Consider the following 19,758-nt stretch of genomic DNA (forward strand, 5'->3'; position numbering starts at 1 on the left):
AACGATAATAAGCCTTTCTCTCTTTTTCTATTGCCTGATCATCCTTTGCCTTTTCACTTGTAAGGTCTCTAGATGAACAGCACTTCCAAACAGACCCATTGCTGCCTCCTTATTTGAGCACAGGGAAAGCTGTCCACTGCTGAATGCAGGTTATGTGCTCCCAGCATGGGATTTGATCACAGCTCAGTAGCTGTTACTTTCTGTTCCACCCTCTTGACAGGGAGACTGTGGACCTCTCTGTTACTGGGTCACAAGCTGGTTCCTGTGGTTCCCCAGCTTCTGGTTTCTCAGTCGAGCGTGTAAATCACACTAAGAGTTGGAAGGGGATGTGTGGGGCAGCTCAAGCTGGAGAGCCCTGAGCTGCCAGGCTGTCCTGAGGCAAGGCTCCTTCTTAAAGGGGAGGGAGGGAAATGCAGAATTAGTCATTACTGAGGACCTTGCTGTGAGCGAGGTCAGTCTTATTAGTTATTCTCGACTGCAATTAAAAGTTGTGTGGAAAAGGTGATATGACAGCTGACTGATTACTGTAATAATACAGCCATTACTGCATGTATTTCCTGTATCTCTAGACACCAAGATTTTAACATATCTGTCTAGAATATATACCCAGCAATTTGGATGGGTTTTTTTATACAAGTGTAATCTATCACAGATCTCCTGGCAGAGTGGAAATGGGGTCAAGATTGCACATTTAAAATGAATCATGTTGCATGCAGTCAGTTTCTATGGTGGATGGGAGGGAAAGGTGATATTTATATACATATATATACACACACACACACACACACTTCTGGATGCTGATTGACCTATTTCTGAATTTATATATGAATTTTGTAAGATAAAGATTGAATTATTTGCCCCAAGGATTAGTGTAACAGCAGATACTTGCTTTGCTTGAGGAGGGTCTTACTAGACTTGATGTTGAAGCCTGTTCTTCTTTTGATGTCTGTCTTGGGATGCATTCTGCTTGGTTGTTTTGGGTTTTTCATTTGGGTTTCTATTCCATACCCTGGAACATAAAGGGTTTTCTTTCATCAAGTGATGAACGTTGTACAGAAGTAATCTGGTGTTAAGTATGGTTTGTTTGTCTAGCTTTTTCCCGCTTCCGCGTCTGTCTTGATTAGACAAGAGAGTTCTGTTTGAACAAAGCTTTCCTCTTTTGGGTCACTGAAATAGCATGATTTAATTACTACAATAGCCTCATTTAGGAGGTAGGCTGGGTGGAACTAGTTTTCTTCACATTATGGGCTATTTCAGAGAGTAGTATGTGTCCATGGCTAACAAGTATCTGCTCAACAGAGGTTGTGGTTTGACCAATGTCTCGAGAGAGCACCTGTCTGAAGGAGGGAAGCTCTGAAATACCTCCTGTTATTGTTAGTCTCCCTAAGCTGTTTGAACTTTTGCTTTCAAAGATTGGTTTAATAGCTTAGTTATTCTAAGCTATTTTATGTTTGTTTCTGCAAGTTTTCTGTAAAGAGACTAGAACAATATTTGTGTGCATGGCCTTCAGTAGTACAAATCTTAGGCTAATTTGGGCACAGCAAATATCTACCTTAAAAAGACATCTGCAGTAGTTGTTCATGGCATATCTAGTCTATAAATAATTCTTTCCTTTATGCCAGATGAGACACTGGGATAGATTAAAGCTGACAATTTGAAGTAGAATAGAGAAAGCATGAAAGCAATACTTGGAAGGCATTTCCTTTGTTTATCCAGGTGGATTTGAGTGATTGTAATTTCAATAATGTATTAATAGCTACAGACCAAAGGTTTCTGCACAGATTCTTTTTTAATTCTGTGAAAGTCATTCAATGTTGCTTGCAACTCTGATTGGGATTGCTCAGTCCTCTGCTTGCTGGGTCCACATGACTCTCATCAGGCTTTCTGTTCTTCCTATTCTTCTATCCACAAAACCTTAATTGACTACAGTTATAGAATGAGATGTACGCTTCCAGTTTTGCTGCTTAAAATCTCTCTTCACTGTTCTTTCACTGCTGAATCAGCTCTGAAGCAGCTGTTAAGGCTTTATATTTCTTCCAGAGCCGTAACAAAAATAATTGTGTAATGTTGACTTTTTTTTTTTACTGCAGTTTTGCATATTTTTTCCCTTTCTTTTTCTGTGAGATACAGAAAAACTTGGATTTTGCCATAAGCTTATGGCTTTGAGATTTGAGAGATGAATTTTGATACTGAGTGACTGCTTTGAACCTCCATAATTTTAAATGTTTAAGGACATCATGGGACAGTAACTTTTTAAGAAGGTCCTCTAGTTGTACATATTAGCATATGTGCATAGAATATATCCTCATAGGGATCATGGAGTCCAACTCCTGGCTCCACACAGGGCCAGCCAAGTTTACGTTATCTGTGATAGATGTAAAATGATAAGGCTCTTAAGAATGGATGATAAGTAGAGATAAATGCTGTTTATGGGCCTAAGATGTAGTAGCTATAAGTAATATCTGATACTCATGTATTCTTAATTCTTTAAAATGTGCCTGTCTGGGTCACTTGCAAAAGTACTCTTGGCCTCATTTTTTTTGCTGTTGACTTGACAGCAAAGAATTAGGCCAACGCTTCTCACTTGTGAAAATACCTGTTCTAAATTTATTTGGATTTGCCTCAGCCTCACAGCTTTGATTTGTCTTTTTGGAGTAGACCAAAGTAAGTGGTACTGTGTGCTCCAGAGGAAAGGTGGGAATATATGCAGTTCTGAGAGTATGGGGAGGAGGAAAATGTGTTGAACCTGAAGCAATTGGGTCCTAATGACCTCAGAACATATTTTTCATCTGTAATCTTGGCTTGGCTAGCATAACACTGATTTGTATGCCTGCTTTAATGTTGTAATTGCTCTTACACCTGGTAGACTTAAGTTTGACTGGTAATATATCAGTTGCCTTAGAGAGGCCTGGTCACTGCTGCTGGTAGCCAGAATATGAAAGACAGTTTGGGATGCAGGATCAGTATTTTCACACTGTCCTGGAAGATTAAGTGTGTTATTGTTGAAGGACAAGCAGAGTTTTCTCTTTTCCCAAGCTTGAAGTGAATTTTTTAAAAGGAGCAAAAAGTAGTTGCTGGAGCACACAGCAGCTTTCACAGATAAGTTGGAGCCACATTCATCATTCACATAAACTTTAATGTTCAAATCTGGAAGTGTCAAGGTCCTAAGTTAAATTACTGGGGAACACCAATACAGTAATAATACACTTTGGAGAGAAGGCACATTTTACTACCGCTTTCTTCAGGGCTTGTAACAAAACCCTCTTCTGCAACCTGCATAATAAATTAATTTGAAGAAGTAAAGGAAAATTCAAAAGCCTGGTTTTGGAAGCAGACTGACAAAATACTTGAGGTGCTCTGCATCAGATTTACCCTTCCTGTCTCCTGTCCTTGTTTAAGCACCTTTGGTTAGGTGACTGAGTCATCTTCAGCTCACCTGAATTCTGGAAAAGTGCCTGTCTGTCTCTTTTTTGGTTCCAAAAGCACAAATGACTTTGCCCTAGGAGATCTTTTAAGTACTTATGTGGCGTAAGTCTGTGTTTAGATGACGTCAGTGTTAGCAAGTAGAGCGATGCAGTGAAAGTGGATCTCTGTAGTCAGTCAAAGGTGAGGACCAATATCTATGCCAGGATGTGACTAGTTAGGACTAGCTCTAGTCTGGTGCTGTGGACTCAATACTTTAAGCACAGGATGGGTTCCTGGAAAACTTCTCATCTGAAGGAGACTTGGTTTCCATGCTGCAAGACTGCCCTGAAATGCAGACTTGAATGTGACAAGAGGGGAGGACCAGGAGATTTGCAGTGGGAGTGTACTTCTGCTCTGCCCTAAGATGCTAAAATAGCCACACCTTAATTTCATTGAGAGTCCACACTAACAAAACTTCTTCTCATTATGTGGCTTCTTTTTTGTGTTAAAGTCCCTGTGACCTCCATTTTTTTCAGCTACCTGACACATCCAGGACATCACAACAGTTGTGCTGTGTGTTCAAAAAGGCGAAGGGCATTGCATGACATAAACCTGGTGTGTCCTGGAGATACACTTCCAAAGTCCTGATGACAGCAACTTTCAGTGCATTTTGCTGCGAATCAGCACCTGTTTCTTGCCATGAACTCTTCAAGTCTTTGCCAAAATGCCAGACAGTCACCAGTGACAGACAAGCCATAAAATGCCCATTTTGAACATGGAACAGGGAAGAAGATGAGCGAACCGAGTAGGAGAGGCGAACTGAGGCACCCAGTGAACAAGTGTCCGAAAAGTAAAGCACTTGCTGCATGGCACTTCCAAGGGGCTGTGTGAACAATGAGTTTGCTGGAAATGTTTCCGTTCCTGTTGTAAATAGTTGACCTCTGTTAAGAGAGTTGTTATCATTAAACTCTTACTAAATTCAGAAAAAGCAAGAAGGTTATACTTATTCCACAGTTTAAAAACTTGCATGAAGTAAATAGAAGTCTTTTTACCAAGTGCTGATCCTTAATGAAATGCCACACAAATTTATCTTCTGGATTGAAAGCTCTGGGACAACCCTGGCTACATGTAGAGACTGTGGGGTTTGGGGGGGTCTTGATCAACAGACTGACTCAGCAGTGAAAAAGCCTCAGCATTGCTCGCTTTCTCACCTGGCTTTTGGAGGCTGGGACTGTTCCCTAACGGTTACAGAGCATAGATTTGCTCTGAGGGTGACTGAATGTTTCTAACAAGGTAAGGTAAATGCATGAAGCGAGACCTGTATAATAAATTAATTTGAAGGAGTAAAGGAAAATTCAAAAGTTTGGTTTTAGAAGCAGACCGACAAAATACTTGAGGTGCTCTGCATCAGATTTACCCCTCCTGGCTCCTGCCCTTGTTTAAACACCTTTGGTGCATGAAGAGAAAAGAGGGCATGTTGGCTGAAATGTTACAGCAAACTATATTACCAGAGAGGCACTGTAGGTTGGAAAAGGTCTTTGTTCAGAAGTTGGATACTTTAGGCTGTGGCAGTAGGGAGAGAGATTTTCTGCAGCATACTGTTGTCTTAAATTGAAACATAACACCTGGTTTTATTTGGGCTTTTGTAGGTTGTTTTTGTTTGTGTGGTTTTGGAGTTTTGTTTAGGTTTTGGAATTTGGGTTGTTTGGTTTTATTTCAAAGGAAATGAATTCTTCAGAATATACAAAGTGTTTTACTAGGGATCTGAAAGTGCCGCTTCTCTCAGAACAGATTTTTAAGCTTCTTCAGGAAAAAGAGTAGCAAACTTCAGTAACCAGCAAGCCCAGTTTGGGAGTGTGCTCACAGCGCAAGCATAGGGATTGTGAAATAGTGTCTCCCTATTTCAGCAATGAAATTTTGCTACCCTCTGTGGAAACTTCCTTACCTTCCTCAGTGGTGGTTCTTGCACTCGTACCAATGGGCAAATTCCTTCCCCAAGACAAAATCTGTAGTGATAGACAATTCATAAAGCTCTTCCACCACCCCAAGTTTTGGAAAGCATCACCCTTTTGTTATGTCCTCTGTTGTTTTTGGGGGGCAGTTTGTGTGCTTTGGGGGGTGTCCAATGTAGTTACCATAACAACTCTTGCCCATACTGGAAATCCATTATTGGGAGTTACCAGCATGGTTTTTATTTGCATATGCAAACAGCACTGTTATTAAACAAACCACTAATTATTCTTCCAGTCCCTGATGTAGACAGCTGATGTGGCAATTGTTATAACTTTCTGATGCCAGGTAAAAGTGATCTTGCACAGCTCTATGCAGCTGAGTTTGCATATTGACAGCTTTTATGTAGTCATCTTTTAGAGAGATTTTTTTTTCTCTTTATATATAACCTGAAACCATTCCTACTTGTTTAAATTGTCAAGGAACAGGGAATAAAAGATATTTTTGGGTTACTCACCATCCTTTTTGTGAGATGTTTCATTAGATGCTTTCTTATAATTTTGAGGGTGTTTTTGTTATTTATACATAGATATTTATTACATTCTGCATGTGACTTTATTAGTCTTTTTGGGGAATTCTTAATATAGATCTTTTAAAAGATGCTTGATATTATGTCGTCTGAATAAATACTTGCAATTAGTGGCAATTACTAGTGGCTTGTTTTACCAAAGGCTTTATTATTGTTTTATGATCCATGCTACAGGATGGTGATAAGAGATGGCACTTGATAAATTGGCTTTTTGTCTTTCTTTTTCCTTTCAGGAATTTCCATGGGATGTAGATCATGCCACTGGAGTGCATTTGGGTAAAGGATGAGTTCGTTTCTCTCAGGAGTCTTCCAACACATTTTCTAAATTACCTTTTAATGGTGTTCTAAGTAAGCTTATGTGAAACAGATGGTATTGGATCATGAGTGAAGAAAAAAGCTTTGGTGTATCCCAGAAAATGTTGTCTCCTTCAAGAAGTACTAGTAGCTGCTCCTCCAAGCAGGGAAGTCGACAGGTAATACAAAACTTTTTAACCAAACTAAAAGCATTACTAAGGTTGGTGGTTACTTTTGCCCTTGAGCAAGTCTCTTCAACTCTGTTTTCCTGCTGCTTATTTGTTTTATTTCACTGTATCTGTTTTCCTTACTGTTTTCTTTTGTTTTGTTGGTAGCAGCATCATGTTTTGAGTGAAATACAGTATCCACACGTTATTGAATAGCAGGCACTTGTAAAAATGGAATGCTAACAGTGAATAGGAATTTCTATCACATTGTACATATCTATAGTGGAATATTATGCTGTAGTGGATTGGTCTCAGTGGTTTGATCTGAAATCCCAAATCTTCCCTGTAAGGTACCGCTCTTCTGGTACAATATTGTGTAACTGTTCTACTTGTTTCAGGTTTCCAGGGAAAGGTGTATGTACACGTGTGAAAGAGTAAGTTTTTCTGAAACTCAATATAGGGCCAGCTTGACAATGAAAAGGTGTCCATGGATGTTTGTGTGTTCTGTTTGTTGGTGTAGAACTGTAGTTAAGAAAAGAAATATTTGTGTAACATGATGCATTTGGCTGCATAATGCAAAGGATGCTTTGTTTTTTTCAGAGATGATACTATTTTTAAAACCTTACAGTTTTAAAAGACATGTCTGTGACTGTACCTGACAAGACTGCTGAATACAGCTTTTCTTTCTGGACAAGAAATACTGACCTGCAGCTAGGCTGAGAATTAAGCTTAAACACGCAATATATACTTGCAAAACCATGAGCAATATGCTCAACATAAACTTTTATTTGTACAGATGCTGTCTTAGTGGAGCTAAGCTTTGGAGACCTCAGCTGTGTTTTGAAATAGCATGTGCTTTTCTGGGACTTCTGGCCTTGTACATACAATTGGCAAGGCAAATAAATCTCTGACCAATTTGTGCCTTTTAGGGTGCTGTGCTTGTAAGAAATGCTCTGTGTTTCTAGTAAACTAAGCAAAGAAATCCTCGCTTTCAGGATGCCTTTTTTGTTTTCCTGCAATTTTATTTTTTATATACTCAGTGTGAGATTTGCCTTTCAAAGGTGTAATTTAAAACACTTGCTATTTTGCTTCAGTGGTTCATGTCTATCAAGTGCTATCATGTAGTATTTAAATAATAAGATTTACATGAGCATGACTAAATCCACTGTGTGCTACCCAGCCAGTATAAGCAACCATACTTACACGAAGAAATTTCTGCAAGAACCTTGCTTACTGCCATTTAATATGGTCAAATCTGCTGGATAATTCAGGCTTTCGATACCATTATTAGTGAGACACATTTCTTACCTATTTTGTCCACCTGCTGTCTAGAGAAAAGGAATAATTCAGTAAGGTTTAATGTTATCTTGTCAATCCCTAATTTTTAGCTTCCATTCAAGATGTACTTGGCTGAGGTGAGAGATGCAACTCGGTGTTTTGTTTGTATTCCTGGTACATCTGTGCTCATTTGTTATGGTCAGACAGATGGTAAATTGCCTCATACACCCATGAGGTCAAGCTAAACATAGGTATGAAGTAGGTTATTTCCCAATGTGTATTGAAGGGCGATACACTTGATTTTCTTTGCAATAATATGGGGCGTGATGATAAATATCTCCACTTTGATCAACATTGCAGTATTAATCTTTTCACAGTCAGTTATTGCAATACCAAATGAGCAACAAGTACACTTTTGCATCTAGGAAGCCTACATGGGTTGACTGATTGCCCATGATTTCAGGGGGTGATAACGGTAGAGGCAGGGCCACAGAAGTTGGGGAGTTTGTGTGACTTTGTTACGTACTGGGAAACGATCCCTAAGCAGGGCTAAAAGCTTTGCTTGCTTTTTCTATATAGTCTGAAAATTTTCAAACATGTCTTTCAGAAACTACACTTGCTTTTCAAGGTTCCACTGGCCTTTCTGATACTTTTGTCTTCCTTCTTTGCTAAGTGTGGTAATTTTCTAGCTTATCCTACAACTTCAATTGTGTGTGCTGAAGTGATCTTCCTTCAAAGTAGCAAAATTTAGAAAAATAATAAAATAACTCTAAAATATAGTCTTGTTCAGCATTTGTCAGTGTTTATGTGCATGTGTGCGTGGCTGTGTATTGCTCTTCCTTCCTTAATTCCCTGATGTTTTTTGTGTGTTACACATGTTGGTCTCTTTGCACTGAGGCTGTTCTGCAGTTTGAAGAACAAACTGTTTTGCTGGGGAAACACATTTAAATATCCTGTACAGCATGCACTCTGCATATTTACTTGAAAATAACTTCTGTGGGTCATCTTCCCTTACCTTTTTTTTTAATTCTATTGGTACATCATAGTTTGTGATGATAGCATGTTTCAGTGGGTGTTTTGTTTATATAGTTTTCTGTGCTGCATGTGGGAAAAAGGGACCCTTCTGTCTAACAGAGGCAGTACTCTGCAAGACTTAGTGGACATAGCAGCACTTTGGGTAAGGAACAGATATCTTCTCCCTGTTCCTGCTCCCCAAAAGGTTCTGTTCTTGCAGGTTACAAAGCTCTTTACCTTGCTAGGTAAACACTATTTTTAGTGGCAGAAACCTTGTAGTACAGCATATATTGTAAAATCTAAATTGTTGGTCTCTGTAGTGTGGATGTTGAGATCTTTGGGGATTGTCCCTTTGCTCCTCTCTTTCCACAGAGGACTTCTTGTCATGCCTAGTCAAGTAGTTTTGCTTGCATCATTAATTGCTTATTCTTGCACTCAGCCTCTTGTATTGGTAAATTGGAGCTTTGCAGAGCCCGTCCCTACTAATACCCACCTACTCAGGACTGACAAGACTGTGGATGAGTGATGCTGCTGTCTGAGAGTATTTAATTTGCCCTTTTCATCTGTATGCTAGTATAAATGACAGCACTTTACCTGTTCTATTAAAAAACCAGCAACAATCTATAAATCCATTAAAAATTGGAAAGCTAACATGGGGGGGTGTTTGGTTGTTTGGGGTTTTTTTTTGGTGAAGCCTTCATAGAGGAGTACAGTGTAACATTGTTAGTGATACTTTTTTATTAATAGTATCACAATACTTTAAATAATTTTGCCATATGTTGTAAAGATCGAGGAGTGAAGTGCTATGATTTTACATTCTTTACTTCATCTTCCAAATCTATGGAGAGCTTCTTATTCCTCCTTCAAACGCTTGTGCCTCTCTCAGGGGACCTTGAGAGCTAGGCTCATTGCTTGTGTGTTACCAACAGATCTACCAGGTGCTTTTTCTCTCTGCTGCTGACCTGACACAGCAGTTCACTTAATCTGATTATGTAGAAAGAAATTCTGAAGCATGCAAGGGAATGGGCCTAGACAGTTTGTTTTTCTTATGAAAATAGTGGGATCGGAGGTTTAATCCTGATTTCCTAGGTACAGACTCAGTTTGCAGATACGCACTAGCACCCAATAATAAGCTACCTGAGACAGGGGTAAGGAACCCCCATAGTACCAGGCTGCTATGCCTGATAAAACTGAGTTGTTGTTCCCCACAGAGTAACGTATGTCAGTGGTGTGGAGCATAATTAGTCCTGTGATGCAGAAGATGGGCCACTGTGCTAAAAAAAGAGTTGATTTCAGCAGGGCTGTGGGTCTTGGAGGGGCTGCCTTCTTTGCTAAACTTGGTGCCCTTTTTCTACCTGAAGCAATGCATTTGCTGCATGAACTGAAGACACAGTCACTCCTGTTCTGCTAAGTTCACCTTCACTGTGAAGGGACATAGGAGGCTGGTTCCACATCCCACCTCTCTGCTTTTCTCAGCCTTCCCAGTCATGGAAAGTGATCTTTTCCACAAAGCCACAACTCAAACTGTGTTTTCCGAGGAAGGAAAACTTCTTTAAAATGACCTGTGAGCAAGAGAAACTACTGTAGGAGTTATTTTTAAGTCTAATTTGTTAACTAACTTTTAAAACAGATTCAGTGGGGAAAAGCTTTGTCAGGAGAGCTGCTTAAAAAGCCCTCTTGTTCTCAAAAAGAAAATTAAATAATTTCTGCCAATTTTATGAACCGTAACAAATGCTTTAGTTGCAGCTGATGCCAAACCTTATCCTCCACAAAGTGGGTTTCTATTTTTGGCACTTTAAAATATTCGGTACAACTGAGTGCATTTTACACTGGAAGAAAGTCTGGCACTGTCATCTGTTTCGTTCAGGGAGCTGCAAGGGCAGGCATCGGTCTGAGAGCTATTCAGACTCGTTACTTCATTCTTTCTCCTGAAATAATGCACCTTGAGCTGTATGGTACAGAATATTACAGGAAATGCAGAGGGGTTTATTTTATTAAATAAAATTACTACAGTTACTTTAAGACAGGCTTATATCTGAAGAGCAAAATGTATGTTGTTTGGTCTTCTCAGCCACATGGCAGGTATAAGCCAAGTAGGATCAATTTCCAGTGCTGATCTGAAATGAGCACTTCTGGACCTGAGGAAAGTAGAGTATGTTCCTAAAGTGAAATATGCAGCAAATGCAGCGTTGATCATTTTGTGCAGATATTGGCCCATAACGAAACAAAATCTTTCGTAGTGTATCTTAAGACACTGCTTATGCTGGAATTGTTAATGTCATTCAGCTGGGAGTTTTGGGGAATTTTTTTTGGGGGGGGGAGTGGCATTGTTCTTTTTTAATTTAGCACTGTGGTTTGGATATATCTTTCAGTTCCCTGTTATGGGATAAGAATCAGCAAAATGGAGCATGATCTGAATGCTTCCAGTAGCTTTCAGGAAATTCTGTATCTCCAATTTGCTCCTCTGCTATTTCAGACAGATGAGAACAGATGATAACCCACCAGCCTGATTCATTTGCCTTCATTTTGGAGAGTAAGCAGTTTTCTTTTGCTTCTGCAGCTGCTCCCAGCAATAGCCAACTGACGCTTTTTCCTCATCAAATGAGGTGTCAGATCTCTTGTAAAACAAAATACCCATCAAGATCATGTAGCCACTGAGTCAAGAGTGACTGAATCCAAAACCAGCCACAGCAGCAGTGTTTTGTAGGAAAGCTTGGACTTTTCTGGACAGGTGTATGTGGAAGATCAGATGATGTTACTGCAGTATTGGCACCTTATGTGTATCCAGCAGGTCCCCACACTGTTAGTTCTGAGCTATTCTTTGCCTTTCTTTGGGTAACTTAGTTGATTAGTCTTGTGCTTTTAAAAGGATCCATTTCTAATGCAGCTAAGCTACCTTTCTGTAAAGTTTGCAATTGAGGTGTGATTTTACCAGGGCAGAAGTGTGAGTAGATTTGGCTTCACCACCTAAGATTTGCAGACCATTGGAACAGCTTGATGGGAAGAAGTTCCCACTTCAGCTTCTCTTCCATTTTGACACTTTTTTATTGTGTAGGTACTTTCTTGGCTACCTCACTGACGTGAAGAACATGAGAAATATGGCTTTCCTGCAGGAACGTGGGAGACACCTTGTGTCTAAACTGCAGGAGAAGCCCAGACAAAATTGGAATTGTAATGCTGGTCAGGATATGCTCTGTATCAAACTGTCTGTATCAAACTCTGTTCAACCAAAACTTTTGATGCTTTTTATATTCCATGTGGGTATAATTGGCTCAGCTATTATCAGCTGTTTCCTTCACCTCATGCCCAACCTAGCATGCGTCACTTTCAGGAGGAGTCTGACTGCTAAGCTTATCCTTACAGAAAGGTGAACCTGGATTCTTGTTTTTCTTCATTGTGCTCAAATTTCTGCTTGTCTGCTTGCAGGAGACCACTCTAAACATTGTATATGGTTGATACGCTTAACCAAAGTCTGTGAGAACTTGATTCAAAGTTTGAGAAAATTGTTCTGTTATAACACTTGAATACTGAAAAGGATCTACTGTTCACAAGTCTTGACTGCTGGATATTCTCAGTGGAAAAGTTATGTGTTTGGGTACTGCAGTTTAATATATTTTGATGAAGGCAAGGGAAATAGTTTGCTTGGTAATCAAGCTCTTCTGGCTAATTTCAAGAAGCAGCAAACTACAACATTTTTCTTAATCTCACAGATGTTCTTATTAATTCTTAGAATTATCTTTCACCAGTTCCATCAGGTTTCTCACTTTTTAAAACATTTGCCTTTAGCCAAGTCCCCAGTTTGGAATTGGCTGATGTCAAGATTATGTTTTTATATTAGCTCATTTAGTAGATCATATTTTCTGAGGAGATGAGGTTTTATTCACATGTGGGCATTTAAGCAGCACTAAGTTCAGCTGCTACTTAATGTGAATTGTAGCATCACACTATGCTTAATGATACTTAAAGAGGCTGCTCTATCATCATAACAGACCCAATCCCTGTGACTATATAAGGGTTAATAAATAACCTTTAACAAGAAAAATAGATCCAAGATCACCACAGAAATAATTTAGTGGCCTAGTATTTACATGTATGGCAACAGAGGTCGTGTAACATCATTTCTTTTTCACTTTCCTGTTTGTAGTAGTGAAAGTCCTTAACTATGGAAGCTTGGAGCTGCCTTTACACTTAAATAACTGTCAAAAGGCAGCTAGCAAGCCCTTTCCTTGCGTGGGCACTGTCTGACTCTCTGCTTCCTTCTCTGCCAGCTTCACCCTGTGAATAACCAGAGCTATCAGTCTCTAGCAGCAGAGCCTGTGCTGCTGCTGCTGGTGTTGGGCTGATGTGCTGGAGACAGCCCTGGCAGCTGCCTGCTCTCCATTCAGCCCACTAACTTATGATATCCTTAAGTAACTCTCCATTCCCTCACCTGATAACATAATAATTTATCCCAAAGCAGCAAAGGGTTAACGATTGTTGAGAGTTTTTACTTCCAAAGTAGTAAAAACAAAAAATTAAGTGTAATTTCTTGTTTTCAATAGGAAAAATGTAAAGAAGCAAACTGACAAGGATAAAACTGAAGCCTGTAGGGACACAGAGTATGTGCCATGATAACAATTTCAATTAGGACAACTGCAGTTTTGACTTAGCTTCAGGTAGCAGAACATCCTTGGGTTGTACGGTGTTGAATGATGGGAGCCCCACATTTCTGCTGCCTGCAGCCTGTTGTGTGGTGAGTGCTGGCAGAGTGAACTCAAGCCAGGGAAGCGGAGCAGCTTTCCAGTTTGTTCCACAAAGTGCAGCACAAGGAAATTAATAACAGAGTAGTGTAGTGCCACCAGCAGCGTGGTGGAATGGGAGATCACCGTTTAATGATTGTCTCTCTTTACAATGGTTTGCTGTTACTCAAGTAATGAGCATATTATGTGATTGAACTTTTTTCTAGGTTTCTAGGGGTGAATGTAAGGATACATGAGCACAACTAGTGCTCTTGCTGAATTTTGTTTTAAAATTTTGAGTCAATTGTTTTCTTTTTGGAAATACTTCTCTGTGTATCTTACAGAGAGGACCAAAAGTACTTACGTACCAGTGTGGTTCTGATTTTCCCGAAGTATTTCATACTAGTCCTTTTCTGATTAAATTTTACAGTAGTCTTTGTCTTTTTCAAACACAATGGCACTAGCATGTGCCATTTCCTGTCAGTTATTAGTAATTCCAGATCTGTCAAATCCTATGGTAGCTGGCAATAAATGATCCATGAGATCTCTGATCAGAAACGTTGAAACTCCTGTTATGCTGTCACTAGCAGTCATTCTATAAATAAGAATATTAAAAAACACGATGAAGTTTATTCTCTTTTGTGTTATGTTGCTCTAAGGTCTTGCGCTTAAGAGTTGCAGGTAGGGGGAAAGAAATAAAAAAAGATAAACCTATAATTATAAGAGGCAATCTGATGAATGGTGGGTTTTATTCTTGTACTCTCCCTTTATGTCATGTTACTTGAGTTAGTTCCCTGTTTTTTCATTTTTGTTTTAAGGAGGCTGCAATTTACACCAAACACAAAGCATTGAGTTACTGGCTATGGGCAAAATAGTTTTCAGACAAGGTCTAAATTTGTCTTTTATTTCTGCTTCATAAACTAGAAAACACATCCTTTTGGCATAGGCTGATTCTTCCTTTGATGGCGTAGGGTTTTTTAGTGTACCTATGTACATACAGAAAAATATACATATAGAATTCTAGTCAGCACATACATTCAGTGAAAGATGGTGTCATAAAAATTAGTTTGTATATAAGAAAAATCTTGTCTCTCTGAAAGGTAAATAACAATAAGCAGGTGGATCTAAGGTTAGATTTCAACATCATTTAGAGGGGTTTTTTGTTTTGTTTTGTTTTTCTTCTTGTAGCCTTCTTTCTCTTAAATCTCTCTTACAACTCTGGAAGAAATAAGATCTACATTTGTGTTTTCTGTTTAAGCAGGACAGCTGGGAAATCGTGGAAGGACTCCGGGGAGCAATGAATTGTACCCAGGAGCCACAGAAGCAGGAGGGCTGTTTGCTGAAAAAGAGGAAATGGCCTCTGAAGGGCTGGCACAAGGTAGGAAAGGAACGTGCACCCGAAAGCCTGATGCCATCTGAATGGGATTTACTTGATGTGGTTTTATGGCAAAATGGTTACTTAAGAGCAGAAGTGGTGCTCCCTCAAAAAATACAGTGGGAAGTTGTTGGGTTTTTTTGTTTGGGATTTTGGGGTTGGGTTGTTTTTGTTTGGTTGGTTTTTAATTTTCCACATTTCTGGTTACAGAGGTACTTCTTTTTGGACCGAGGAATTTTGAAGTATTCTAAATGCCAAGCTGATGTAAGTGATCTGACACCCTTTAAGGCCTTTATAAGCTAATAATATTATCGAAAATAACAATAATTCTGTATTGTTGGCAATGGAAAATAGTTTCAGCAGTTCTAAGCAGTAGGTTGAAGCAAGGAGGTGATGGTTTCAAGAAGTAATATCTATCCTTTTCCATTATTCTGGAGTGATTTGTATCATTTTTACATTTTGCAGATAGAGAGAGGGAAGCTTCATGGCTGTATTGATGTTGGTCTTTCTGTCATGTCTGTAAAGAAATCAACAAAATGTATAGATTTGGATACAGAAGAGCAGATATACCATCTGAAGGTAGGTCTTCAAGATTGTTATAACCTTGTTCCCAAAATAACAAAATTAGCTATATAGGGTGGAGACTTTTTTTAACAGTAGGAGGGTACATTAGTTACACTAATAACTTACTTTTAAGTCTCAGCAGACTGAGGTCTTAATGCATGTTCCAGAGCTGGTAACCCTGTTGTGAATAGAAACTTTGAAGATGCCTCATGTTTAGCAGCATTCTTTTTACCCAGTGCTTTTTTCAGTAGAGGATATGCACTTGTTGTACAAGTGTCTTTATTTTCAGTAGTTGCATCTTGTTCTTCGTCTTACTATAGTAAGTGTATGCCATAGTCAAATATGTAGAATTGTCTATCCTTGTGGAATAAATTGTTTTAAAATACATCAGCAAAATAAAATTTCTATTAGTGTTAAGTTAAACCTTGACTAAAACTTAAAAATGGAAATTAAGAAACGAACAGTGGAATGTTTTGGTTGGGGGTTGGTTTTTTTTTTAATTGGGGTTTTTTTCCATCTAGAAGTTGCTACACGTTAGGTTCTGCATTGGAAGTAATAACTATACTAAATGGAGTGTCTCTCTTTATTGACTTTATCCAGTGATTAATTTTCTGTCATGCTTATGCTCATACAGTATGCACTTTAGTAGGAGCATCATTAGAAAAACTTCCCTGGTACTTTGCTGATAAATATCAGCCGGGCTACATGCCTAATGAGTACAAAATACCTTAGTTTCTTTGATAGTGTTTTTTGGTTGTGAATGTTATAGAATCTGAACTTTTGTGTAGGTGAAGTCCCAGGAGTTGTTTGACGAATGGGTGGCAAAACTTCGGCACCACAGAATGTACCGTCAGAACGAAATCTCCATGTTTCCTCATGACGTCAATAATCTCTTCTTCCCTGTGTCTACTACATCAGACTCTGTACCTGGTTTCTGTGATTCTACTCCTGGTAGAAAGGTAATAGTTATGATTTATAAGTAATGAGCTTTCCTCAAGGATTAAATTAGTTTGATTTGTGTTTATTAAGTAAAGAACATAATGGAAGTTGTTGGTGGGGTTGAAGGTATCTGAAATGTCAAGAGGAAAGTTATTTTATTTATTGATTTATTCCCAAACAGTTTTCTCTATAATGCCATTAAATTTTCTAATACTGTCTCATTGTTTTAATGCAGTAAATTATATTTTCATGATGACTTTTAAAAGGGCATATTGAGTTCCATGCCCAAACACAACCTCTATATCTTCATCAGTATGCACACTGACTGGCTGATGTTCACCCAAAGAAGCTCTCCTGTTCCAGTTTAGAACCACTGATATCTTTTGAGAGTGTCTTTTTTTAGCAATACTATGTTACTATAACTGAAATGTCTCTCTGTTTCTGTCAACTCCAGAGTGTCCCCTAAGCAGTAATCACCTCTTTGTTATCCTCCTCTCTGAGGTTTTCTTTTCCCTGGCTATGTTTGCTGTGTAATCTGAGTGGGCATGTTGCCCAATACCTGCAGCTCATCACTTTGCAGGACTGTCCTGGAATATGAGTTTTAAGAAAGCCAAGCATGTGCCTGAGCAGTTTTTTACTCACGGTTGAGAATGAGGGGATCTGTGGGAGCAGGCTGCTGAAGGAACAGTAACTCACCCAGCAGTAATTGGGCTGTTCTACAAAGGGTCGTCTGCCTGCCTTCTGTGGTGCCAGAACCTCTGTGGTTCTGACAGCCTGCTCTTCTGACGCTGTGTCTGCAAGGAAATGGCAAGCCTTTTGCAGCCATTTAAATCTTTTTTCCCTGGAAGACAGCAGGGATAGAGAATGAGAAGAATATTGAGGGCAAAAGTGGAACATTGCAGAGCCCGTGATATCTCTCTGCCTGTGCCCGAGAGAGAGAGAAAAAATAAAATTCATGTGGCCAGCATATCTAAGATCTGTGCTCACTGTCAGGAAACTAACCATTTCTTTGGCATGAAAGACTGTAATTCACTTCTAATTTATTAATCCAGATTTACACTGCAAAGAAGCCCTACTTATTTTCATGTGAAAAATAGAAGGGGATAGTTCTTAAGCTGCAGTTAATCACCTTAGCTCTGCTGAAGCTAAATGGCACCTTGCCAATTTACACCAGCCCTAGTTTAATGTGAGTTGATGTCAGTTCAGTGGTTAGGTTATTTTGGGAAAAATTTATGGAGTGAACCTTGCTTTGTATTTGATCTGCTTTTAGAAACACCTGATCAGTTTCTGCATCTGTTTTATGGGAGGTGGGTTTATGTATCTATGTGTGTTATGTAGAATGCTTCAATTCTAAAGCTGTAGCCTTGCTGATCAAAACCAAAACTATGCTAACTGAAGCTACACAAACTCTCTTGTCTGGTTCTTGGTAATGCCTATTTCATCCTTCCCTCCTGCTTGTGTTCCTCATGTATATGAATTCTAGGAAAGCTGCTGATGAGAGATTTCTGGAGAGAAAGATGTAGTATTTGTTCACAATTGCTTATCTTTAAATTCAGTTTACTTGTGCTTTTTAAAGATGCTGGGATTATTATTTGGGTATACATGCATAGATGACTAAAGCTCATATGGCTTTGTGTAAGAATAAACCAGCTAAACTACATAGATTAATATAAAAATAAGCATGCTTATTGACACTACTATTGCATACTGACTGCATAAATTTACATAGTACTGAATGAAATCACGTGCCTAGTGCATTTTAGCCTGCAACTCAAATCATATGTTGTTAATTTAAAATACCAACTAAGAAAACAAAAACTATGAATAGTTTTAAAACTGGTATTACTTGAATTTTGCTATAAAGTGAGGAAGAGGTAGGGCAGTTTAAGTGTATACTTTAGGGAAAAGTCAAACAATATAGTCAGGGTTTTTTTGCCACCAGTGAAGTGGCATTTAAGATGAAACATTTTAAAACTGATTTCAAACAAATGTTGACGAAGTATGTGCAACTTCCTGACATAGATATTGTTAAAAGATGAAAGGTTTAGTAAGCTCTAAAAATAATTAGGCATTTGAATGACTATTATTTGTGTTTACATTTGATGCCATGAAAAGCCCCAATCAAAACTCAATAGCCTTGGTGACTATGAAGCAGGTATTCTTTACTGCAGCACTGGGAACACAAGGGATCGCTCCTCCTGATGTGTGTGCTGTTTAAAGCCAAATTTCTCATATTAATACAGATCAGTTTTATATATATTCATTATATTACCAAGAAAAGACAGGGTTATAAAAATTATTTCCAACAAATCATTTACATTAACTCCTCCCAGATAGAGCATGCTTGGTGACAATCAGGGTTTTCCAGTGGTCTTCAGGGATGAAGGCTGGATGTCTTGCTCTCAGTGAACTTTTTACCTTTTCCTTCAGTGCATGCTCTTTATGGTTTTCTCCATAGTCTCAAAAACACATTCCTGCACAAACTAATAAGGAGCCCTTTTTAGCTGAAAACAATATAATCTTTCTCTTGATTGGTTGTTGATTTCTTAGTTCTCTATTCACTTTCCTTATCTTCAAGCCTGTTCCACTGTTATGGTTAAGTTTTGTAGCTACTTTTAGCTAAACAGTTCAAACAGCTATGTTCATCTAAAATCTAAAACTCCTTATGTAAACATTTTCTGTTCTCTTTATACTAAATCTATATTGATTGATTGTCTCTTAAGCTATATATATATTAATCTATCCAGTATTATTATGCATCATTCAATCACATTAGAGAAGAAAACAGCATTATAGGCCACAATCAACTGGTAGTAGTATTGGATAGAAATTTCATCCCATTGAAACTACTTAATTGTACTACATAACTCTTACACAGAATTTTCACCACCTCCTAAAGCATCTGATAGTTGTCACTGCTGAAAATGATAAATTTGAGAATGGCTACTGAAATGTAAAAGGGTTTTATTTGCCCAGATGAGGTGTATAGTTGCATGTATATTAAGGCCTGTGAAACTAAATCCATGCTAAAGTCATACAAACTTGAGTAAAATTTTTAAATAACATAGTAGATCTTGCTTTCTTCACTGAAAACCAGCTCTAACATGTTACATGTAAGTTAATTTTGGGGCTTATTTGGGGAGCATGGAGAAGGAACAGAATGTCAAACTTTTTGGTCCTGTTCAGATATGGTGCTTTAATTGTGTTGAGTGGACTTAATTGATGCAGAACTGCCCTTCCTCAAAATTTAGTTTTCAGCAAATGTTTATGGTTCCTTTAGTATTTCTACTGCTCATGGACTGCACTTCAATTAGATGTCCTGACCTTTTGCTCAATTGCTATACACAGTGTCTAGTTCATACACGTTTTTCCCGCTCTGTGTGAGGCCTTGTCCCTGATCATGGGCCTCAGTAGTTGGTTGTAAAAACTTGTATGTACAGCTTTGAAAATACAGCTTGTTTATCA

General features: G+C 38.6%; 1 protein-coding gene across 1 annotated transcript in view; it reads left to right on the top strand.

Moving 5' to 3' along the window:
• Positions 1–6,324: 6,324 nt before the first annotated feature.
• The window catches only part of OSBPL3 (oxysterol binding protein like 3), a gene marked incomplete at both ends in the record, with an annotated part of 41,617 nt that continues 28,183 nt past the window's right edge, over positions 6,325–19,758 (top strand). The window contains 5 exons of the mRNA XM_084280034.1: positions 6,325–6,417; positions 14,677–14,793; positions 15,001–15,054; positions 15,256–15,369; positions 16,143–16,313. Coding sequence (XP_084136160.1) covers positions 6,325–6,417; positions 14,677–14,793; positions 15,001–15,054; positions 15,256–15,369; positions 16,143–16,313 — 549 coding nt within the window. The remainder of the gene's footprint in view (positions 6,418–14,676; positions 14,794–15,000; positions 15,055–15,255; positions 15,370–16,142; positions 16,314–19,758) is intronic.

The sequence above is a fragment of the Gallinula chloropus genome (assembly GCF_964237585.1).
Source record: "Gallinula chloropus genome assembly, chromosome: 2".
Classification (NCBI taxonomy): Eukaryota; Metazoa; Chordata; class Aves; order Gruiformes; family Rallidae; genus Gallinula; species Gallinula chloropus.